Source organism: Esox lucius, chromosome 5, assembly GCF_011004845.1.
Source record: "Esox lucius isolate fEsoLuc1 chromosome 5, fEsoLuc1.pri, whole genome shotgun sequence".
Taxonomy (NCBI): Eukaryota; Metazoa; Chordata; class Actinopteri; order Esociformes; family Esocidae; genus Esox; species Esox lucius.
Window position 1 is genome coordinate 5,127,468 of NC_047573.1, and position 19,915 is coordinate 5,147,382.

The 19,915-nt window shown below is 43.5% G+C and overlaps 2 protein-coding genes across 7 annotated transcripts in view; both read left to right on the top strand.

The window, feature by feature from the left end:
- Window positions 1–33: 33 nt before the first annotated feature.
- mdh1ab (malate dehydrogenase 1Ab, NAD (soluble)) lies at window positions 34–9,169 on the top strand. The gene is made up of 10 exons (XM_010867587.5): window positions 34–154; window positions 1,456–1,557; window positions 2,045–2,141; window positions 3,282–3,457; window positions 5,911–6,033; window positions 6,162–6,260; window positions 6,717–6,794; window positions 6,920–7,033; window positions 7,373–7,462; window positions 7,980–9,169. The coding sequence occupies exons 1-10, from the start codon at window positions 152–154 to the stop codon at window positions 8,100–8,102; spliced, it is 1,005 nt and encodes a 334-aa protein (XP_010865889.2). The 5' UTR covers window positions 34–151; the 3' UTR covers window positions 8,103–9,169.
- A 483-nt stretch (window positions 9,170–9,652) lies between these two features.
- The window catches only part of ugp2b (UDP-glucose pyrophosphorylase 2b), a 31,369-nt gene continuing 21,106 nt past the window's right edge, over window positions 9,653–19,915 (top strand). The window contains exons 1-4 of one of the 6 annotated variants that reach the window (XM_013133979.4): window positions 10,527–10,545; window positions 10,842–10,880; window positions 13,479–13,606; window positions 14,998–15,105. In XM_013133979.4, coding sequence (XP_012989433.1) covers window positions 10,862–10,880; window positions 13,479–13,606; window positions 14,998–15,105 — 255 coding nt within the window. In that variant the 5' untranslated portion in view covers window positions 10,527–10,545; window positions 10,842–10,861. Of the gene's footprint in view, window positions 9,901–10,526; window positions 10,546–10,578; window positions 10,881–12,511; window positions 12,529–13,478; window positions 13,607–14,997; window positions 15,106–19,915 lie in introns of those variants that run through there. The other 5 variants (XM_013133981.3, XM_013133980.3, XM_020046651.2 and 2 more) reach the window with 5 other exon arrangements.

A 19,915-nucleotide genomic window follows, 5' to 3' on the forward strand; every position in this document is an offset into this window, starting at 1 on the left:
TGATCTGAATGAACTGCGAGACACATTCCAGTGTTTCCTATCTTCCTGAAAGTTTCTCTGCCACCGCATGACCACTCGGCTTTAAAAAAAATAGGGGTGACCTCCTGTTGCATGTAAAGTTGAAGAGAACAGTCAAAGCTATCATACAAAGATGGTAAGTGGTACTATCAAAACGTTTTATTAAGTTTGCTTACAAAAACATTACCTTTATTAATATGGTAACCGCAGTCACCAGCTACGATGACAAAAAGGTGACATTTCGTTTGCTCGTTGCCTGCAACTAATCCTGCTGGTTAGCTGGTTACTGTTGCTACTACCCTTATTTAGAGCCCCAGTGCGTGTTCTGTTGCTGTGGACCAAGTAAACTTTTTTGTATGCGTGTTTTTGGACGTGATTGTTATGTTGTTTAAAGATATGTTAAAATGAACCCTATTGTTGGGAATGTGCCAGTCAAATTCCTACGTTTTAACGTCATGTGCTTTATGCAAATCAACATTTCCTTGAACCTTTTCAAAATGTGAGAATATCTTTGTAAATGTAACCCAATCTAGCTGTAAAATAACTATGGTATAGCGTGTGGCGTTTTTGTCTCTCCTGCAAAATTTACGTTCTTGTTTTGAACTTTGTTCATAGTTGATACGAAAATGGTTGAATGAATGAATAAATGAATGAATGAAAAAAATCATCGTAGCCTAGCTAGCTGGTTTTCAAAGTTCGAATGAATGGGAAAGACGATTCTAACAGTTTAAAAGGCCGACGTGTTACGTAATGGGAAGGTCAAACTGGTTGGAGGTGGTGGGTTCTATTTTTAATTTCAGCGTGGCTTACCTCGTGAGTTATAAATCCCACTCCTACCCGATTTTGCGGACACAATTCCAAAGGGGTTGTATTGTTGGAGTACTAGGCTACAGTTCCGGGGTTCTCGCCTGTACAGGTATTGTCTAGTAGCAAGTGTCACTGTTTCTCGTGTTTTGGTGTGCACAGTTTCTTACAGTTGTCTCTCTCCAATTTTAGATTGTATGTGTGTGCTGTTTTTCCAGTACTAGCTCACTGAAAGTACGTGACTAGGATTGTACGACAACGTCTAAAATGTCTTTAACTTACTAGTTTTCCCAAATGAAGACTATTTACACTGAAAGGTGGTGCTTGAGTACATTTCCCTCGAATAGGAATTTGCCCCTGAAGCTTCAGAGTTGTATTTGAGACACACACACACACACTGTAGAAAATGTTGTTGTGCGTGTAATGAAACGCTTGTCTCCAAAATACGTTGCGATGAGAAGGGCTATCAAACAATCAGTCTGGCCTGGGTTGTATTTTTTTCACTACCAAATGGATGAAATTGGGGACTGGAGACTAATTAGCTCTGGGTTAGAGTGTCTGTTAAAACAGCCAAAATGTATTGACCCCTAGGGAATAATCCTGACCTTTCTGTATCCATATGTTGTGTTGCAGTCTGCTGAACCCATTCGTGTCCTGGTGACTGGTGCCGCCGGGCAGATCGCCTACTCCTTACTGTTCGGCATTGCCAAGGGAGATGTGTTCGGCAAAGATCAGGTAAAGTAGAGGAGCTTAGTGGTTTACATGCTTTAAGACATCTCCCAGCTCATCCCATTAGGTGTTTCCCAGCGTTTGGGAGTGGCTTAAATGATGTCCTATTCCACAGCAGTGCGTTTCGTAGCCTGGTCAAAAGTAGTGCGCTTGATGGGGCACCATGACCAATGTCCCAGTGTATCACCATGATCGACGGGCAAACTACAGGATTGAGCTGACCAGCTCCTGGGGGAAAAAGACATGCTAATGTGCACGCTAACACCCACTCACTCTCTCACACACACACACACACACACACACACACACACACACACACACACACACATCAACGTGACAATGTTGTACCTGCCTTGACCCTGAGGTGAGAGTAGAAGACAGAGGGCTGACATGCCCACTTAACCCTGACTACAGAGGCTTCACTCGAGGCGTTTCTGTACACGCCTGAGGAGACTTGTGTTGATGTAATAACTGTGATTTCATGTCCTCTCAGCCCATCTGCCTGGTTCTGCTGGACATCACACCCATGCTACCGGTCCTGGATGGAGTAGTGATGGAGCTGCAGGACTGTGCTCTCCCGCTGCTGAAAGGTAACAAGACAACATTTCTGGGTTAATGAGCCTGAAGGCCTGGATTTGGACTGTGCCGTTCTAACGCACAGTACAGTCGCGTTTGTGTTTTGCGGCAATCGTATGAGACGGGGAACCGTGAGGCCCTAAGGAGGCCTGTTCCTCGACAGGTGTGCGGGGTGTTCCCTCTCCCTGTCCGGTCGCCGTGATCGTGCTCAGCAGCACGGCTTTGATGCAATGTTGAGGCTGCAGTGAACAGCCCATCTCCATGGTGACCTGGTATTTCTGTTTTTAATGGTGACGTCCTTGCTTTGTTCACACCTCGGCGATGGGAGGCCCCGGTATTACTGCTGTGTGTGTGTGTGTGTGTGTGTGTGTGTGTGTGTGTGTGTGCGCGTGTGTGTGTGCGTGTGTCTTGCAAAGACCATGTTTAACAGGGTGAGGCGACTCTCCCATTGAGGCCATGATTCTGAAACTATTTAAGCAAAGCCCAAAATCTTTAGGCCGGTTTCACAGCCTAGTCTTGGACCAAAATATCTAGTTCAATAGAGTACTCCGTTGAGCTTGTGTTTTTGTTTGTCCTAGACTAGGTTTAATCTGTCTTCAACTGGCCCTTTTTGTCCCTAACTAGCTGAATGGACTGTGGAGGTACACACAGTTGTATATCAAAATAAAACATGTTCAAATTTCTGGTATGTGTGTAAACAGACATGCATATACAGCTCCGGGAAAAAAGTACGAGACCACTGCACAGGAAAGCAAAAGGTGCAGTGGTCTCTTAATGTTTTCCGGAGCTGTATACACTTACATACATAGCAGTTATGGAATAAATTGAGTACACTTAATGCTTAAAGTTACCAGTAGAGTGTGATAAAGGACAAGACCATGAAAGTAAATAGTGACTGAGCTGATGACAATGAGTTTAGGATGGTTGGGGACAAGATCAAAATAAACAGGAAAAACCACACTTGAATGCAGTTGTACAGAGAAAGGCAGCATGTGATTGGTAGTAAATCATTTGCTAATGTTTTTCCATATAAGTGGTGATATTCAGGTCCAATATGTTACTACAGATACTACAGTTTCCTTGTTGGCTACTAAGGTTTGGTTTTACATTTCGTACCTAATGAACAAACTCTTGTTGACTCCACTTGTTTTCAGAGGTGATTCCCACAGACAAGGAGGAGGTGGCCTTCAAGGACCTGGACGCTGCCATCCTGGTGGGCTCCATGCCCAGGAGAGAAGGCATGGAGAGGAAGGACCTGCTCAAGGCTAATGTGGCCATCTTTAAGAGCCAGGGTGCCGCGCTGGAGAAGTATGCCAAGAAGACAGTCAAGGTGAGATGGGAGTGGAGGCTGAGAGGCGGGCGGGCAGGGATGGGCGGGCATCATGACTGGTATGCTGAGGGACAGACAGACTGATGGATGGACAGTCGGGGACAGAGGAACAGACAATTTTGTCTGTCAGGAGACCCTGACAGTCGGGGGACAGACAGACAGACAGACAGTGGGATAGGCGACACTTTGCTTCATTCATTTAAAATGTTAACTTTTTTAAAAGGAATATTTCTTGCAGAACATTCCAAAACTTTGTCCTCTTGTATGTTTGTGTGGGATGTGCCGTGGCTTGCCTACAGTCATGCTCGCACCAATCTACTCGCTTCAAAGGGAGGCCTAGAATTAGGACAACCTACAGTGGGGTTAACAAGTATTTGATACACTGACGATTTTTGCAGGTTTTCCTATTTACAAAGCATGTAGAGGTCTGTCATTTTTATCATATGTACTCTAACTGTGAGAGACGGAATCTAAAACAAAAATCCAGAAAACCAATTAAATAATTAATTTGCATTTTATTGCATGACATAAGTATTTGATCACCTACCAACCAGTAAGAATTCCATCTCTCACAGACCTGTTAGTTTTTCTTTAAGAAGCCCTCCTGTTCTCCACTCATTACCTGTATAAAAGACACCTGTCCACACACTCAGTCAAACAGACTCCAACCTCTCCACAATGGCCAAGACCAGAAAGCTGTGTAAGGACATCAGGGATAAAATTGTAGACCTGCACAAGGCTGGGATGGGCTACAGGACAATGGGCAAGCAGCTTGGTGAGAAGGCAACAACTGTTGGTGCAATTATTAGAAAATTGAAGAAATTCAAGATGATGGTCAATCTCCCTCGGTCTGGGGCTCCATGCAAGATCTCAACTTGTGGGACATCAATGATCATGAGGAAGGTGAGGGATCAGCCCAGAACTACATGGCAGGACCTGGTCAATGACCTGAGGAGAGAGCTGGGACCACAGTCTCAAAGAAAACAATTAGTAACACACTACGCCGTCATGGATAAAAATCCTGCAGCGCACACAAGGTCCCCCTGCTCAAGCCAGCGCATGTCCAAGCCCGTCTGAAGTTTGCCAATGACCATCTGGATGAGCCAAAGGAGGAATGGGAGAAGGTCATGTGGTCTGATGAGACAAAAACAGAGCTTTTTGGACTAAATTCCACTCGCCGTGTTTGGAGGAAGAAGGATGAGTACAACCCCAAGAACACCATCCCAACTGTGAAGCATGGAGGTGGAAACATCATTCTTTGGGAATGCTTTTCTGCAAGGGGGACAGGACGACTGCACTGTATTGAAGGGAGGATGGATGGGGCCATGTATCGTGAGATCTTCCCTCAGTAAGAGCATTGAAGATGGGTCGTGGCTGGGTCTTCCAGCATAACGACCCGAAACACACAGCCAGGGCAACTAAGGAGTGGCTGCGTAAGAAGCATCTCAAGGTCCTGGAGTGGCCTAGCCAGTCTCCAGACCTGAACCCAATAGAAAATCTTTGGAGGGAGCTGAAAGTCCGTATTGCCCAGCGACAGCCCCGAAACCTGAAGGATCTGGAGAAGGTCTGTATGGAGGAGTGGGCCAAAATCCCTGCTGCAGTGTGTGCAATCCTGGTCAAGAACTACAGGAAACGTATGATCTCTGTAATTGCAAACAAAGGTTTCTGTACCAGATATTAAGTTCTGCTTTTCAGATGTATCAAATGCTTATGTCATGCAATAAAATGCAAATTAATTATTTAAAAATCATACAATGTGATTTTCAGGATCTTTTTTTTAGATTCCGTCACTCACAGTTGAAGTGTACCTATGATAATAATTAGACCTCTACATGCTTTGTAAGTGGGAAAACCTGCAAAACTTGCAAAAACAGTAGTGTATCAAATACTTGTTCTCACTGTATGTGTACACTCCCATAGCTGCATAATCAGCTAGATATCTAAAAAGTACATATGAAATGAAAGCAATGTGGAGAACGCTGCAGAACAGGAAGTAAGCCAAAAAAGGGAATATCCCAACCCATGCCAAACGAAGTACTGTGGAAACCATAGGAACTGTCAGACTGCTTTTGTGTCTGTCGGCTGTACTCTGGACTGACTGCATTCTTCCATAAGTGACCTTGTTCTGGAAACTGGAAGGAAATTCATTTGGAAGTCAAGTTCGCACTGAATTCATTCAGCACAATCACTGAATTTACACAGCACATTTTGTACAACAAATGAATTTCAAGATGATTAACAGATGAATATTAAAAGTGAATATAATAGTTGATCGACACTGATACACGGATTAACAATAAAATGCAACTACTCCGTATATAGACAGTAAACACAGAATTGGTCTCCTTGATTTAAACGCGTGTGCGTGAAGAACGGAGTCTGGGGGAGAAATGGCGTGTGCTTGTCTGTGCGTGAAGGTGTGTTTTAACTGCACCTCTCCTGGCCCGTATCAGGTTCTGGTTGTAGGTAACCCGGCCAACACCAACTGCCTGATCGCAGCCAAGTCAGCCCCTTCCATCCCCAAGGAGAACTTCTCCTGCCTCACCCGCCTGGATCACAACCGGGCCCGCTCCCAGGTGGGTGTCCCGGACCTCACAGGAATCCGTGTTTCATTGTGGTGTGTGTGTGGGGCTCAATGAGTCAGCAGCAGAACAGCATCCTCACTCACATCTCCCCCCCCCCCCCCCCCCCCCCCCCCCACCAGGTTGCGATGCGCTGTGGCGTGCCAGCGACCAGTGTGAAGAACGTGATTATCTGGGGCAACCACTCGTCCACCCAGTACCCCGATGTCCATCACTGCAAGGTAGAACAGCGCCACGGCGCCTGGTTTGAGTCCCGGGTGCTGATTGGCTGAAATGGCTGGAGTGTGTAGCACAAACACAACATCACTGTTGTATGTGGTTGACCAGTTCTATGATGGAATCAAGGCACGGGACCATGTTTACATAGAGTTGTCCCAGTGAGTCACTGCCCTTCCCATAGCCCATGGGCTGTATCTTTTCAGAACAAACAGAGCAACAGTGCACTCTGATCTGTTAGTTAGTTGGTCCAAGTCACGGAAAAATCCCTTTCATAGATTGAGCCATTCCAGACCTTTTCATTATTATTATTTTTTATTGTTGTCATTTCAAATTTGCAGTTCGGGGCACTCTGTGTTGTGCATAAGAACAGATTTTCAATAGCTATATGGAAAGGTTTATTCTCATGTAATGTTAGGCACCAGTGATCTGAGTATTGATATTTATTGCGCCACTCCCAGGTCAACAAGGAGGGCAAAGACTTGGCCTGCTTCGATGCCGTCAAGGATGACGACTGGCTCAAAGGAGCCTTCATCTCTGTGAGTTTACTCAACTGACCCAGGGAGACATTCATCATGGTTCACAGTTATTTAAATACTTAAAAAAAAAAAGAAACATTTTAAAACTCATTAAAAATATGGCTGTGTTTAACTCTCGCCCTCAGACAGTACAGCAGAGAGGTGCTGCGGTCATCGCGGCCAGGAAGCTGTCAAGTGCCATGTCTGCAGCCAAAGCCATCTGTGACCACATGAGAGACATCTGGTCAGGCACCCCTGAGGTCAGCCAAGAGGGGTCCTATGGGTCTGCATTGTGCTGGGTGGGACAGTAACAAAATTAAAGTCTTACTCTGCCTAAATATTGACGATTACCATAGGAAAGGCATTTAGTTAATGTGATATAGATACCGCTCATATTAAAAGAACACTGAGTGCATCCCAATCCTCCACTCTCCTTGTGGAGTTCTGTTATGGGTTTAAAATATTTGGATTGGTGAAACCACTGGGTATAAATGGCACACTTTATGTAGAAGATGGATAACCAGGTACCAAGCCTGTAGATTTGTGTCCACAGTTCCTGAACTCAGGCCTTCATCCCTGTTGTTCTCTGGTGTTTACAGGGCGAGTTTGTTTCCATGGGCGTGTATTCCACCAGTAACTCCTATTCAGTCCCTGAAGACCTCATCTACTCATTCCCTGTTCAGATCAAGGTGAGGTGGACCTTCTGCTCTCTAAAGGAGTCCATACCGGCACAGGGTCAATTACATTTTTTTTTTTCAGAAAGTACATTGACATTCTATCCCCTTCAACGCTTTTCAATTAGGTACGTTAGAAATTGTTTCCTTTCTAATTTGACTCGAATTTACAGACTCGATTTTCCGCCTAACGTTAAGTGTTTGTTGTGGTAATGCTAATTTTCAGAGGATAGCGAGAGCCATAAGAAAAAGAAAAAAATCCCTGACCAATAAAACAAGGTTCTTCGAAACCTTCTAGCATAAAACTGCTGCCACAGAACTACCAGTAACATGTCCCCAACACCATGTCACCTGCAATGCGTGAGATATTTGCTTGAGCTGCTGTAATGGTGGAAAGGGAGGAACGCGTTCTCCGACAGGGAAATACTGGGACCGGTGTTGGTACAAGGGAAAATAGCCATGTTTTCTTCCCTTCGTTGCAGTGTGATGCTTGCTTGCTTTTTATTTATTCTACTGTTGTCTGTTTCCACAGGACAAGCAGTGGAAGATTGTGGAAGGGCTGGCCATCAACGACTTCTCCCGATGCAAGATGGACGCCACGGCAACCGAACTGGTGGAGGAAAGAGACACCGCTGTCGCCTTCCTCAGTGCTTGACTACACTCCTTGCCGTGGAAACCAACCCGGCAACAGCACTTGGACACACCACCCAGACCTCCAGATTCGCGCCTGTGATGTTTTGTTCATGTGCTACTCTGATATGAGGGAACCCTGGGGAGGGGCATACCTGTGAACATCAGGAAAAGCATCAGCCAATTAAAATGCTTTACATTCTGTCAGGTGACAGCTGGTCTCATCAGATAACCTGGCACACACACCTTATGCTAACATCAGCAGATGGCAGTGATTATTTCTAGCAACAAATTCCTCATCAACTTCTTGATGAGCTGAAATGTTTTCCCCACAAACCAACGTCCCACGTTATCTGATGAATTGCGTCCTATCACCTGACACAGGCATTTTTAATTGGCTGGTGCCAATGTTCGTGAGTGTGCCCCCTTAAATCACAATTGGAAGTTCTGTATAAACAGTTTAACTGTATATGGTTTAAAACAGAAGTTTATTTTTAGACCTGAGTCTCTGGGTTGTTGATTCTGATAGCACATGAACGAGACAGGACACACCCACAACAGCAGCTCTGTCTGTGCGTGTCTTTCTCCGCGGTGTGTCATTTTACCACCGAACCTAAAACAAGCTGTTACACACACCTGAACAGGTCAGCCCTGTTCGGATGGTTTCCATGTCAACCGTGGATTGGAGGAATGTTACGGGTAGTTGACTATGCACTTGTAGTTGCTACACAGTCATTGTAAACCAGTTACAATGGTTTTATTTAAACCAGCAGTGTGCACTCCTTACTGTTTCTAGATACAACTTCATATTCTTTGTTGTAAAATAACACGGTTGAATAATCATCAGTAACTTCGTGAAATGAAAATGTACAATTTGGATGTAACCCACCATCTGTAATGCTATTACTGGAAAAGCTCGTGGTCGTTAGTTGATGACATAATCCCACCGCTTAGGGGCAGCACATTCTCCTGTAAAGGATCAGAAAACGTGTATGAGATCTCCAATTAATGTTTCTAACCTCAGGACGATATCTGTCAGACCTGGATTCACACTCCAGATGAAGCAATAAAACATGATGTGTCTTTAACTCATTCTCTGTGTGTGTGTGTGTGTGTCACGAATTTGTCCCAAATCGAAGGTTGTCATGTTAACAGGAAAACGTGACGCATAGCAAAGACGATACAAGGAAGGGCACACGTTATCACGTGAAGCAGCCGAAAGAATAACATCTGTCGAAGTGCATCTGCATTTTAACAAAAGGGAAATCACGGTTATTGTTCCAAAACGTCCCGTGACGGGTACTAACATAACTTAATAATCAGAGAGATGTCGCTTTTAGTTCAGTGATATCGAATCTATAGATTACGAAAGTTACCTAAACCTTCAGTTGGTCACTAACTCAAAACTGGTAACTATCCAGAGTCCAGCTGTATCTAACCCGTGACAATTAACCCGGGTTGATTAATTCACGTGGGATCATCAATGCTGTGACTCTCATGTTCCGTTGAGCGACCTCGTGATGTGCTGCATTTTCATTGGCTACATATTCGGACTCAAGCTTTTCATTGGTCCTCGTTTAACATAGGAATTTCTATGTATGCCTTTGATACAATTAATTTTAACGTACTGTTTTTATGTAAACCCGTTACTAATATACTAGGTTAATATTGCAATTTCTGCATGTAATTTTACTTTACATAAACTCGCAAAGAAACAAACCTGTGGTTTTGAGTAATTTCACCGTTTTCTGTGGTTCGTGGTCTCCATACTTGGACTAGCACATCGCACGATTTTCCGCCGCCAGCATCCTACAAACAGTAAGGTCATACATTTCATTAGCTAAACTACGTTATCCCTAACTTTGTTGTGTTTCAGTAAAAAGTAAACTGTCTCTGTAAAACTATTCAAAAGACTAATAACACGAGTGGCTTGATCCTCAGTGATCAGGCCTATTGAAAATTGTAGCCTATCAAAGATTATATATGTATTGGAAAACGAGTAGAAACTATCGCCAGTTGATCTGATCAGTTTGGTTTGCGACAGTTATTTCCCCCAAAGAGATTATCTTGTTTCGTTGTGCAGATTACACACTGGGAGAAAATGTAAGCGGTCACCATTATTTCCGCGTTTCGATTTCTGAGGTGTAGCAGATCTGTACACCTCCACAATTATTGTAAACGATGAGGGTGTACTCTTGATGACCGGTTAAACGTGTAGATATATGAACTATGGATTTTGGATGAAGGAAGAGAGGGAGGCGAGGCAAATCTACCAGTGGAGGAAATGTGACGTGGTTTATTTGCCTGTGGAAAGGGGCAGACCTGATTGCAAATTGTGGATGGCATTGACGAATAAGTAGGTTGCAGCCAGGATGGGGGCGTTTCGTTTGGCTCGTGTCCAATGTGATATGCGATTGATTGAATGAAGGTCGGATCGTCCGGCGGTTGAAGACCGGACGGTGAAGGAGGTGCGAAAAATAATGTTTCATTCGTTATAAAGGACAAGTCTTGCAAGTTATGGCTTCAGGATTTCATTCTACATTGGGATGTCCGTGTCGATGAGTGACTGAATGACCATTTGGGATTTTACCTTTCTCGACTATGTCTTTTAAAGTGTATTATCTTTCATTTGTTGCTTTAGTCCTTTTACATTCTCGATGATTTGATACCTAGTGGACATTTTCACAGAAATATTGCAAAAGTGTCCTATACATATTGGATATCACCGAATACTTTTACTAACTCCGTTTTTTAAATATTATAGAAATATAACATCTCGGGAATATGGCACTTTATGTTGAAGGTAAGTGGTTATGTGGATGCATAAGATAATAGGCTATCAAAAATATTGAACAGTTTCTAGTTGAGACATATTGTCAGAGATTTAATAAACTAATTGGCTACCCTACTTTGTGTACTATTGCTTTGATTTATCTCTTACATGTGGGTAGACTAACAAAATAACTTATATCTGTCAAGCTTGTGCACTGACCTGGTCAGGTTAGATTTAAGGAATTTCCATATCTTTTAAAACTTCTAACTAATTCCTAATGTCGCCTTAATGAAAATTTTATAAGGAATTTGAATTAGGATTTAAGTGAAACCAAACCTAATACTCAAATTTAAAGCTTCAGTAAACCAGTTACATTTATTCTCTTCACTGACATCAGACGTCCATGGTGACATTACTGTTTTATTAAAGCAAATGTACATTATTTGGCATACGCAAAAAAGTCCAGAAGTTGTCTTTTCTGAAAGGGTTGTTGTCGTCACGCTGACGTGTTCTCGCCACTCCGTTATAGCCTTGCTGAACCAGCAAATATTACTACAGTATGATATTAGATCAGACGATTGGGAAGTGGGACGCGTTTTATCCTTATTTTCCATGAATTACAGGAGTTAGGTACATCCTCTGCTTTTCAATGTTTTCACTAATTTGGGGGTTTTCCACTCAAGTCAGCCTAATTAAAAGGACTGTTTTAGTTGTCCCCAAAACCACAGTAGACCTAACAGTTTTTTATGGCGCATAGTCAGAATGGAACTCGTATGGTCAAAGTTTCTTCCATGTAGGAGACTAGTTCCATTCACCGGTTTATTGCATCAGACATACAGGGCAATTATAGATCCCATAAAAGTGAGTAACTACACATCTCTGCCGTGGGTGGGTCGGTTCTATGCAAGTACAAGCTCACAATAAAATGATTGCTCAAGCTAGCTCACTCGACAAAACAATACAGAGGTATTCTTTTTTTAAGTTAAGCGTAAATCCTGAAATCCCCACAACCCGCACAGAATCAGTATAAATAGGCTAAGTGGTGTATCTGGTCCATCGCAATAGCCGAGGTAAAGATATCACTAGCACCGGTCCAAGGCATTTTCCAGGCAGACAAGCTGGTGCTGACCCTTCAGTATGTATTGCAAACCCGCTGTACGCAGAGATGGGATGTCAGAAACCTTTAAGTTCTGTCATGGAAATTCTAATGAGAAAGGCAGAGAGGTCGTAGTAGTCTCACTACTCTTGATAACTTTTAAAGGTATACATTGGGTTGGGAGCACATATCGTGTCTTCTGGCTATGGTACAAAACGCCCATAACTTTTTTTTTTTTCTTCCTGTTTTTGAAAAGACTTTGTTTCTGGAGGCAATAAGCAGAAAGAAACATAATCCTTCACCCAGCATTTCTGAGGAACTTGGAAAGTTACTGGAATTTTGCGAGCCCTCAGTTTTATTTTTCAATGCACAGAGCACTGTTTGTCCAGGGGTTGTGGTTAGGTTAGTTTGTGCCTCTACTCACGCGCACACGGACGCGCACACACCTTCGCTGTTGCAATATACTTTCAATGATTACTTCTGTAGGGAAGTCTTTCCAGCCGGGAAAATGAGAGGGTTTCATGCGTCAGAATTCTCTCTGTACTCACGCGATCATGTGTTCTTCTGCTTTATAGAATACCGGTGGGTATAAACACTCTCTTTCACTTTCTTATACCCTACTCTCTAAACCCGTCTGCTTTTCGCTAATGAGTTGGATGAGGGAACACAGCTGAGAGGATTAGAGCGCCAGAACTTAGACAAGTCAAACCCAGACAAATGGGTTATGTTCAATAGGACACAATGTAGAAAAGGTTTTTCATAAGAACACGAATCATTCTTTTCCTTTTAGTGCCTAAGAAACGGAACCCTGTGCTCACAATTGTTGTGAATTTGATTTGAAAGAAAATTAAAAATCATGGGTTGCACATATTTTCTGAATTTCGTTTTTAAATATAGGTTTAGGACCCATCCAACTACAAATTCTACTTAATGTGTTCTCAATGCTGATTTTGATTTGATCTTGAAGTGGATTACTGTGGCTTGAAGATACAATACCATTTTTAAAGCAGGCAAATTATTACTGAACCATCATTTTGATGTGAATGGATTAACAGAGTTAATGTTACAGGTTTGAGTCTGCACAACAGGCTTGATTTTGTGTAACAGCTTTGAATAAGGCGGTGCTTAACAGTGTTGTTGTGTTACAGGTCTGAGTAAGGGGGTGCTTAACAGTGTTGTTGTGTTACAGGTCTGAGTAAGGGGGTGCTTAACAGGTCGATGTTGTGTTACAGGTCTGAGTAAGGGGGTGCTTAACAGGTCGATGTTGTGTTACAGGTCTGAGTAAGGGGGTGCTTAACAGGTCGATGTTGTGTTACAGGTCTGAGTAAGGGGGTGCTTAACAGGTCGATGTTGTGTTACAGGTCTGAGTAAGGGGGTGCTTAACAGGTCGATGTTGTGTTACAGGTCTGAGTAAGGGGGTGCTTAACAGGTCGATGTTGTGTTACAGGTCTGAGTAAGGGGTGCTTAACAGGTCGATGTTGTGTTACAGGTCTGAGTAAGGGGGTGCTTAACAGGTCGATGTTGTGTTACAGGTCTGAGTAAGGGGTTGCTTAACGGAGAGATGGCCCAGTTTCAAGAGGTGATGAGACAGCAACTGGAAACCTCCATGCACACTGAGCTGGAGAAACTCCTGGATACAGCTACTGGGGCAGACAAGGAGGTACACACACACACACACACACACATACACACACACAACCCCCCCCCCCCGGGTCCATATGGTAGCGATTATGTGCCCCAGATGAGGGGAGGGGCCATCAGGTAAGTGACACATACTAGGACAGAGTGTCAAAGGTTAAAGAAACGCTATCACACACACACACAATCACCCATTTCAACTAATGTAGGATCAAAAAGTAAGTAGACTTTAAAAAATACAAAATATACACACACACACACAGACACACACACACACACAATCACAAAGACACAATCACCAATTTCTACAAATGTAAGATCAAAAAGTAGACTTGTTTGGTCCTCACTTTGATGGGAGTTTATACATTTACAACCATTATTTTTAATCAAAGACAAACATACAATTCAAACACACACATACATGCACATAAACATGGGTGTTAAAAAGACATCAGAACACGTCCATATGGCCTGGCTTTGAACAGACATGCTTTTTGACGAAGGCATGAACCTAATAAATCTACTCATAAATAAATCAACCCTCTTACATAAACTCTTAACTTTGAGAATATTCAGCCCATGGCTCTGAGATAGTGTCACGCATTTTAATGTATACGAAACTATTCAGACCTAAGTTCAAAGATGATTAAGATGTTCAGACTGACTGCAATAACTTTTAAATTAATGACCCCTGTTTCATTGAGCAGTAGTTCACCTATTGGACTGTATTTACCAAGAAGTCAGGTCTGTGCCAAAACCATTAGGAATTCAACGCTACTAGTTGCTCAACATGGTTTGGAAGCCACAGAAACTAGAGGAATGCACCTCGCCGTGGATATGGATGCAAAACGACAAATCATCAAAACAATGCTTGCCTGCTTTTTAAAATATCTTAGTGAAAAGATATTACAAAGTAAAAGTACTAAGTACTAATAGTACAAAGTAAAAGTACTCAACTGTGTTTAGCAGTTATGGGAAGTTCCTAAGGAAGAGCCTAATGACTAGGTAAACAGAGTTCATAACTAACCAGTGACCTTAATTGATCATTTACACTTGTCCTGTTTATTTCACTGATCATGGTTTAGTTTTGAACTCCCTTTACCTGGTTACTTAGACCTTGATTAGATATTTCCCTGAAGTGGTGAACACAAACCGAACACAGTTGAGTCCCTTTTACACCTCTGACATGTAGATGTCACAGCAGACTGGATGCTACGATCCAAGCAGTGAGGACACGTCATAGTTTCTTAGTCAGGAGGACCGGTCTGGTAACTCAGTCTCTCAGTTTAAATGGAGCCTTGCTCAATGGGTCCCTGTCAGGGACAAAATAAATGCAAAGTATTTTTTATTTTCTAATTCAGTCAAACAATCACTGTTCCTCTGGTGACGTAACCCTGTTTGTGTATATTCCAGGTCTCCAAGAAGGACTTTGAAGGATTCAAGAAACTGTTCCACCGGTTTCTGCAGGTCAAGGGGCCATCTGTGGAGTGGTCCAAGATTCACAGACCTCCCGAAGACTCAGTACGTGTGTGTTTGTGTCATTGTAACTGTGTGTACGTTAACATTACTGTGTTTGTGTGGGTACACGCTTACATATGTGTGTGTGTGTGTGTGTGTGTGTGTGTATTTGAGTATTTATTCTTATATTCTCCCTTTTTTCTCATTGGTTTATTTAAATATATAACGATATCTGTGGAGTCCAGAGGTTAAATGGTAAAACCTTACAATTTGGTCCCCACAAGGTCTTTTTTAGCTGTGGGGACTGAATTTTTATACTGGTTTAGGCTAAAGGGTTATACTAGTTTAGGGCTAATAGTTATACTGGTTTAGGGTAAAGCATATACTAGTTTAGGGCTAATAGTTATACTGGTTTAGGGTAAAGGGTTATACTAGTTTAGGGCTAATAGTTATACTTGTTTAGGGTAAAGGGTTAGGTTTAGGGTAAAATGTACAATTGGGGTTAGGTTTGGAGATATGGAAAATTAAGACTTGGTTTTCAGGTTCCCACAAAGATAGAAAAACACTTTTGTGTGATACCGGAGAGTGGTCCAAGCACACATTATGATGACAGACAGACTGAGACGGCAGGCAGGCAGACAAACTGACAGGCATGGTGGGAGCCAGCAGGAACACTCACACAGAGAGACCAGTGTTGGACTCCTTTTCATCTTGGCATGTAGCCAGCTGGTTCTCTGCCAGAGCTCAATCACAACCCCAAAGCTTCTCAAACAGATAACTGTGACCCGATTCCGAGAGAGACCCGCTAACTGGGTCCAGAAACAGACAGGGACCCGCTAACTGGTTCCAGAAACAGACAGGGACCCGCTAACTGGTTCCAGAAACAGACAGGGACCCGCTAACTGGTTCCAGAAACAGACAGGGACCCGCTAACTGGGTCCAGAAACAGACAGGGACCCGCTAACTGGGTCCAGAAACAGACAGGGACCCGCTAACTGGTTCCAGAAACAGACAGGGACCCGCTAACTGGGTCCAGAAACAGGGAGAGAGAGATTGGATAACCGAGACCAGAACCGGGCACAGCTCTTTAAAAGAGATTGACTTGCCCAGACTTGCTGGGAGAGTTTACCTTTTAGGACTGCAAATATACAATTTAGTTTGTCCATTGATGTCTTCGTTTAGATACCAGCCCAAATGAGGTGTGGGTGTGTGTGTCCCAATCTCCTGTGTGTGCGTGTGTTGAAAGACAAAGTCATTAACCACCAGGACAAGGTATTGATCTGAAATCCCTTTTAGCACTGTATCTGATTAGATGCAGAATATGAGTGATAAACAACAAGAGAAAACATTGACATCTGTCCTCTTTTTAAAAGAGACTTCAAATATTATTTCAGGCTAGTTTGTAACTGATTTGTGATGATTGATGATCATCATAAGTGCTCTGATGATTTGGACATGAAGCATGAAAATGCCACTAACCTGCCTGGGATTTTGCCCTGTTAAAAGTGCATTTTGAAGTGTCCAGGTGAACAGTGTATTGGCTGCTTGCTCTAAGGCTGCTCATTGAGGAAGACTGGGAATACAACCGTGGTCCTGTGAACACCAACCGTGGTCCTGTGAACACCAACCGTGGTCCCTTTAACACCAACCGTGGTCCCTTTAACACCAACCGTGGTCCCTTTAACACCAACCGTGGTCCCGTGAACACCAACCGTGGTCCCGTGAACACCAACCGTGGTCCCTTTATAACCAACCGTGGTCCCGTGAACACCAACCGTGGTCGCTTTAACACCAACCGTGGTCCCGTTAACACCAACCGTTGTCCCTTTAACACCAACCGTGGTCCTGTTAACACCAACCGTGGTCCCGTTAACACCAACCGTGGTCCCGTTAACACCAACCGTGGTCCCTTTAACACCAACCGTGGTCCCTTTAACACCAACCGTGGTCCCGTTAACACCAACCGTGGTCCCGTTAACACCAACCGTGGTCCCGTGAACACCAACCGTGGTCCCGTTAAAGCTGTGTAGGTGATGACCCAGCGTTGACAATGGGTTGGAGCCGGACTGTTTCCTGTTCCCTTCCCGCTTGGAGCGGTCCTGTCGCGTCACCGTGGTTGTTGTTGGCGACGTGGTGTGTGTAAAGACGATGCTAGGAAGGTGAAGGTTGGTGGGCTGCAGAGGGATTGGATATCACTGGCTTGCTGGATTCAGGAAGTTTCTGGAAGATGTTTCTGGAAGACCGTTGTTAGTTGCTTAAAAAAACTGAATGAAAAATAAATTGGATTTATTTCGATCATGAATGCTAACTGATTTAAACCCCCTCCAGGGGGACATGTGGTCTACCATTGGGTTGATGTCTGTTAAAGCATAATTCTCAATTTATAGACCTCACCTACTGTAAAATGTACAAATAGCATTATTGTGCTGTAGTCTTATTTTGCTGGAGGCAATAAGATTTCCCTCATGCAGATTTCTCTCTTGCGTATCCATGGCGTTGCCTTTGTTTTGGAAATATTTTTTGATTTATAGATCATAGAAATGCCACATTCTCCCAGTCTCACTCATGAACTGTTGTCTGAATAGCATCTACTCGGCATAATGAATAATGTTGTTGTTGCTTTGTATTTGTTTCTTCACTGTGCTTTGGGATGTTTTTTTAATTTGATGAATAGTGACGTGACGATATGCCTGTGCTAGGTGGTTGTCCTGGAGACTGATTTTTTTTCAGCTCTGGAGTCCCCTTGGTTTTACACGACAGCTCAGAAGGAGCGACAGGAAATTGAATGTGAGCGGGGTCTCTTTCTGGTTTTAATTCTCTTTTCATTATTTTTTTGCGCCATCATGGTGAACGATGTGACGTTGGGTCACCTGTGTCCTGTCCCTGATTCAGCATGTCTGTGTCGCCGTGACATGATTTATGAAGGTCACGACAAAGGTTAGGGATGGTGCCGTAGCACTGATTGGATGTTATAAACCTTTAGTCCGACGAAGGGAGGGAGGGAGAAAAGAGCGGGAGGAAGAGACATAATAGGAGAGTGAGAGAAACGGTGAGGGTAAAGAGAGGAGGTACGGTAGAGAGAGAGAACCAGTTTTATCTGACCCTCTAAGTCTGTTGGATGCTCTATATAGGTCATTATCATCCTAAACCAGCAGTGGGGAAAATATCAAACACATCCAACTTGTTAAAAGTTATTTCTTCATCGATTTTGATATATTTAATCTGACAAATTAAGTTAAGTACAAATGCGTATCTTTCCCTACGTTCTTGAAGCACTCCATTCCCATCCCTCCTGGGAGGGTCTTTGAAGGCAGTTCTCTCTGCTCTGTGAGGAAGTCGTACTGTTCAGTATTCTGAGCCAACGCTCAGTCAACGAAAAATAAATAATACAAGCTTGAAACATTCAACACGCCGGGCAGAAAGACCAAATGAGAAGACGCTGACATATGAGCTTAAATGCCAGTGAGATCAAATGCAAATGTTTTAATGTTCAGCGTCGCCGTTTGGAAGGTTGCGTTTCACATCTGAGTCGTTTTCGTCAAAGGCTCCTATCTAGAGCAACTTACAGTAGCGCGTTCATACCCTAATATCAGCCGATGGGAATCGAACCAACAACCCTAACATTGCCAACACGGTTTTCTGTTTCCCTCCTCAGTTTCTCACTGGGCTGCCAAGGCCCCGGGGAGTTTGTTTGAAGTCAATCCTCTCAGCTCTGTGCGTCAGTCGTGCTATTGAGTATTCTGAATCCGTGCCGACCCTCAGTCCGCGTCCTAAATTCCGTGTTCTCCACGAAGTGCCCTACATTCAACCAGGCTCCACACATGGCCTCTGGTTAAAAGTGGTGTACCATATAGGCAACAGGGGGCCCTTTAGAACGGACCCTCCTCCTTTTTGCTAATGCAGTACAGAAACCGTTTCTCTAGCCCGAGAGCAGGCGCAGTACGGGGCTGCTGTCTGAACCATTTTTTTTTTTGTGCACTAGTTTTGCCCAGGACCCATTGAGCATAGTGTGCCATTACAGACACAGTTTATCAAAGCATTGGAGGGGAGAGGAAATGTTTTTTATATTTCAGTGTGACTTTGCGTTGAACTCCCACTAGGGAAGGACAAAGCCTAAAGGATAGAGGGAAGGACGAAGCCTAAAGGATAGAGGGAAGGACGAAGCCTAAAGGATAGAGGGAAGGACGAAGCCTAAAGGATAGAGGGAAGGACGAAGCCTAAAGGATAGAGGGAAGGACAAAGTCACACCTGAACGGGCCATCTGGGATCTGAAGCACGTGCAAAAGCACGAAACATTTTGTACCAATCGGATTAATCAGCAACGAGAAAGTTACACTTTTACCTGAGCTCAGTTTTGGTTTGTGAGCACTAATCAAAAGGCTGAAATTATACAAAACCTCACTTTCCACCTGGCCCATTGTAATTCTGTAAAGGTCCAGGAAGATGGTGTAGCATTAGGAAATTGGCTAGGCTGAAGAGGCCCAGGTTCGGACAAACTCCTAGTTCTGTTTGGAAGCTTTAGATGAGAACCGTGGCTGACTTCACTGGTCCCTTTGTGTAGCTAAGGTCCCTTTGAGTTTTTCCTCTTTATGCGAGAGCTCTGGAATATTGGAATACACAGGTCCAAACCTGAAATATTAAAATCCTCAATTTCTTTCCTGGAATATTAGAATACCCAGGTCCATACCTGGAATATTAGAATACCCAGGTCCATACCTGGAATATTAGAATACCCAGGTCCAAACCTGGAATATTAGAATACCCAGGTCCAAACCTGGAATATTAGAAACCTCAACTCCAAACCTGGAATATTAGAAACCTCAACTCCAAACCTGGAATATTAGAAACCTCAACTCCAAACCTGGAATATTAG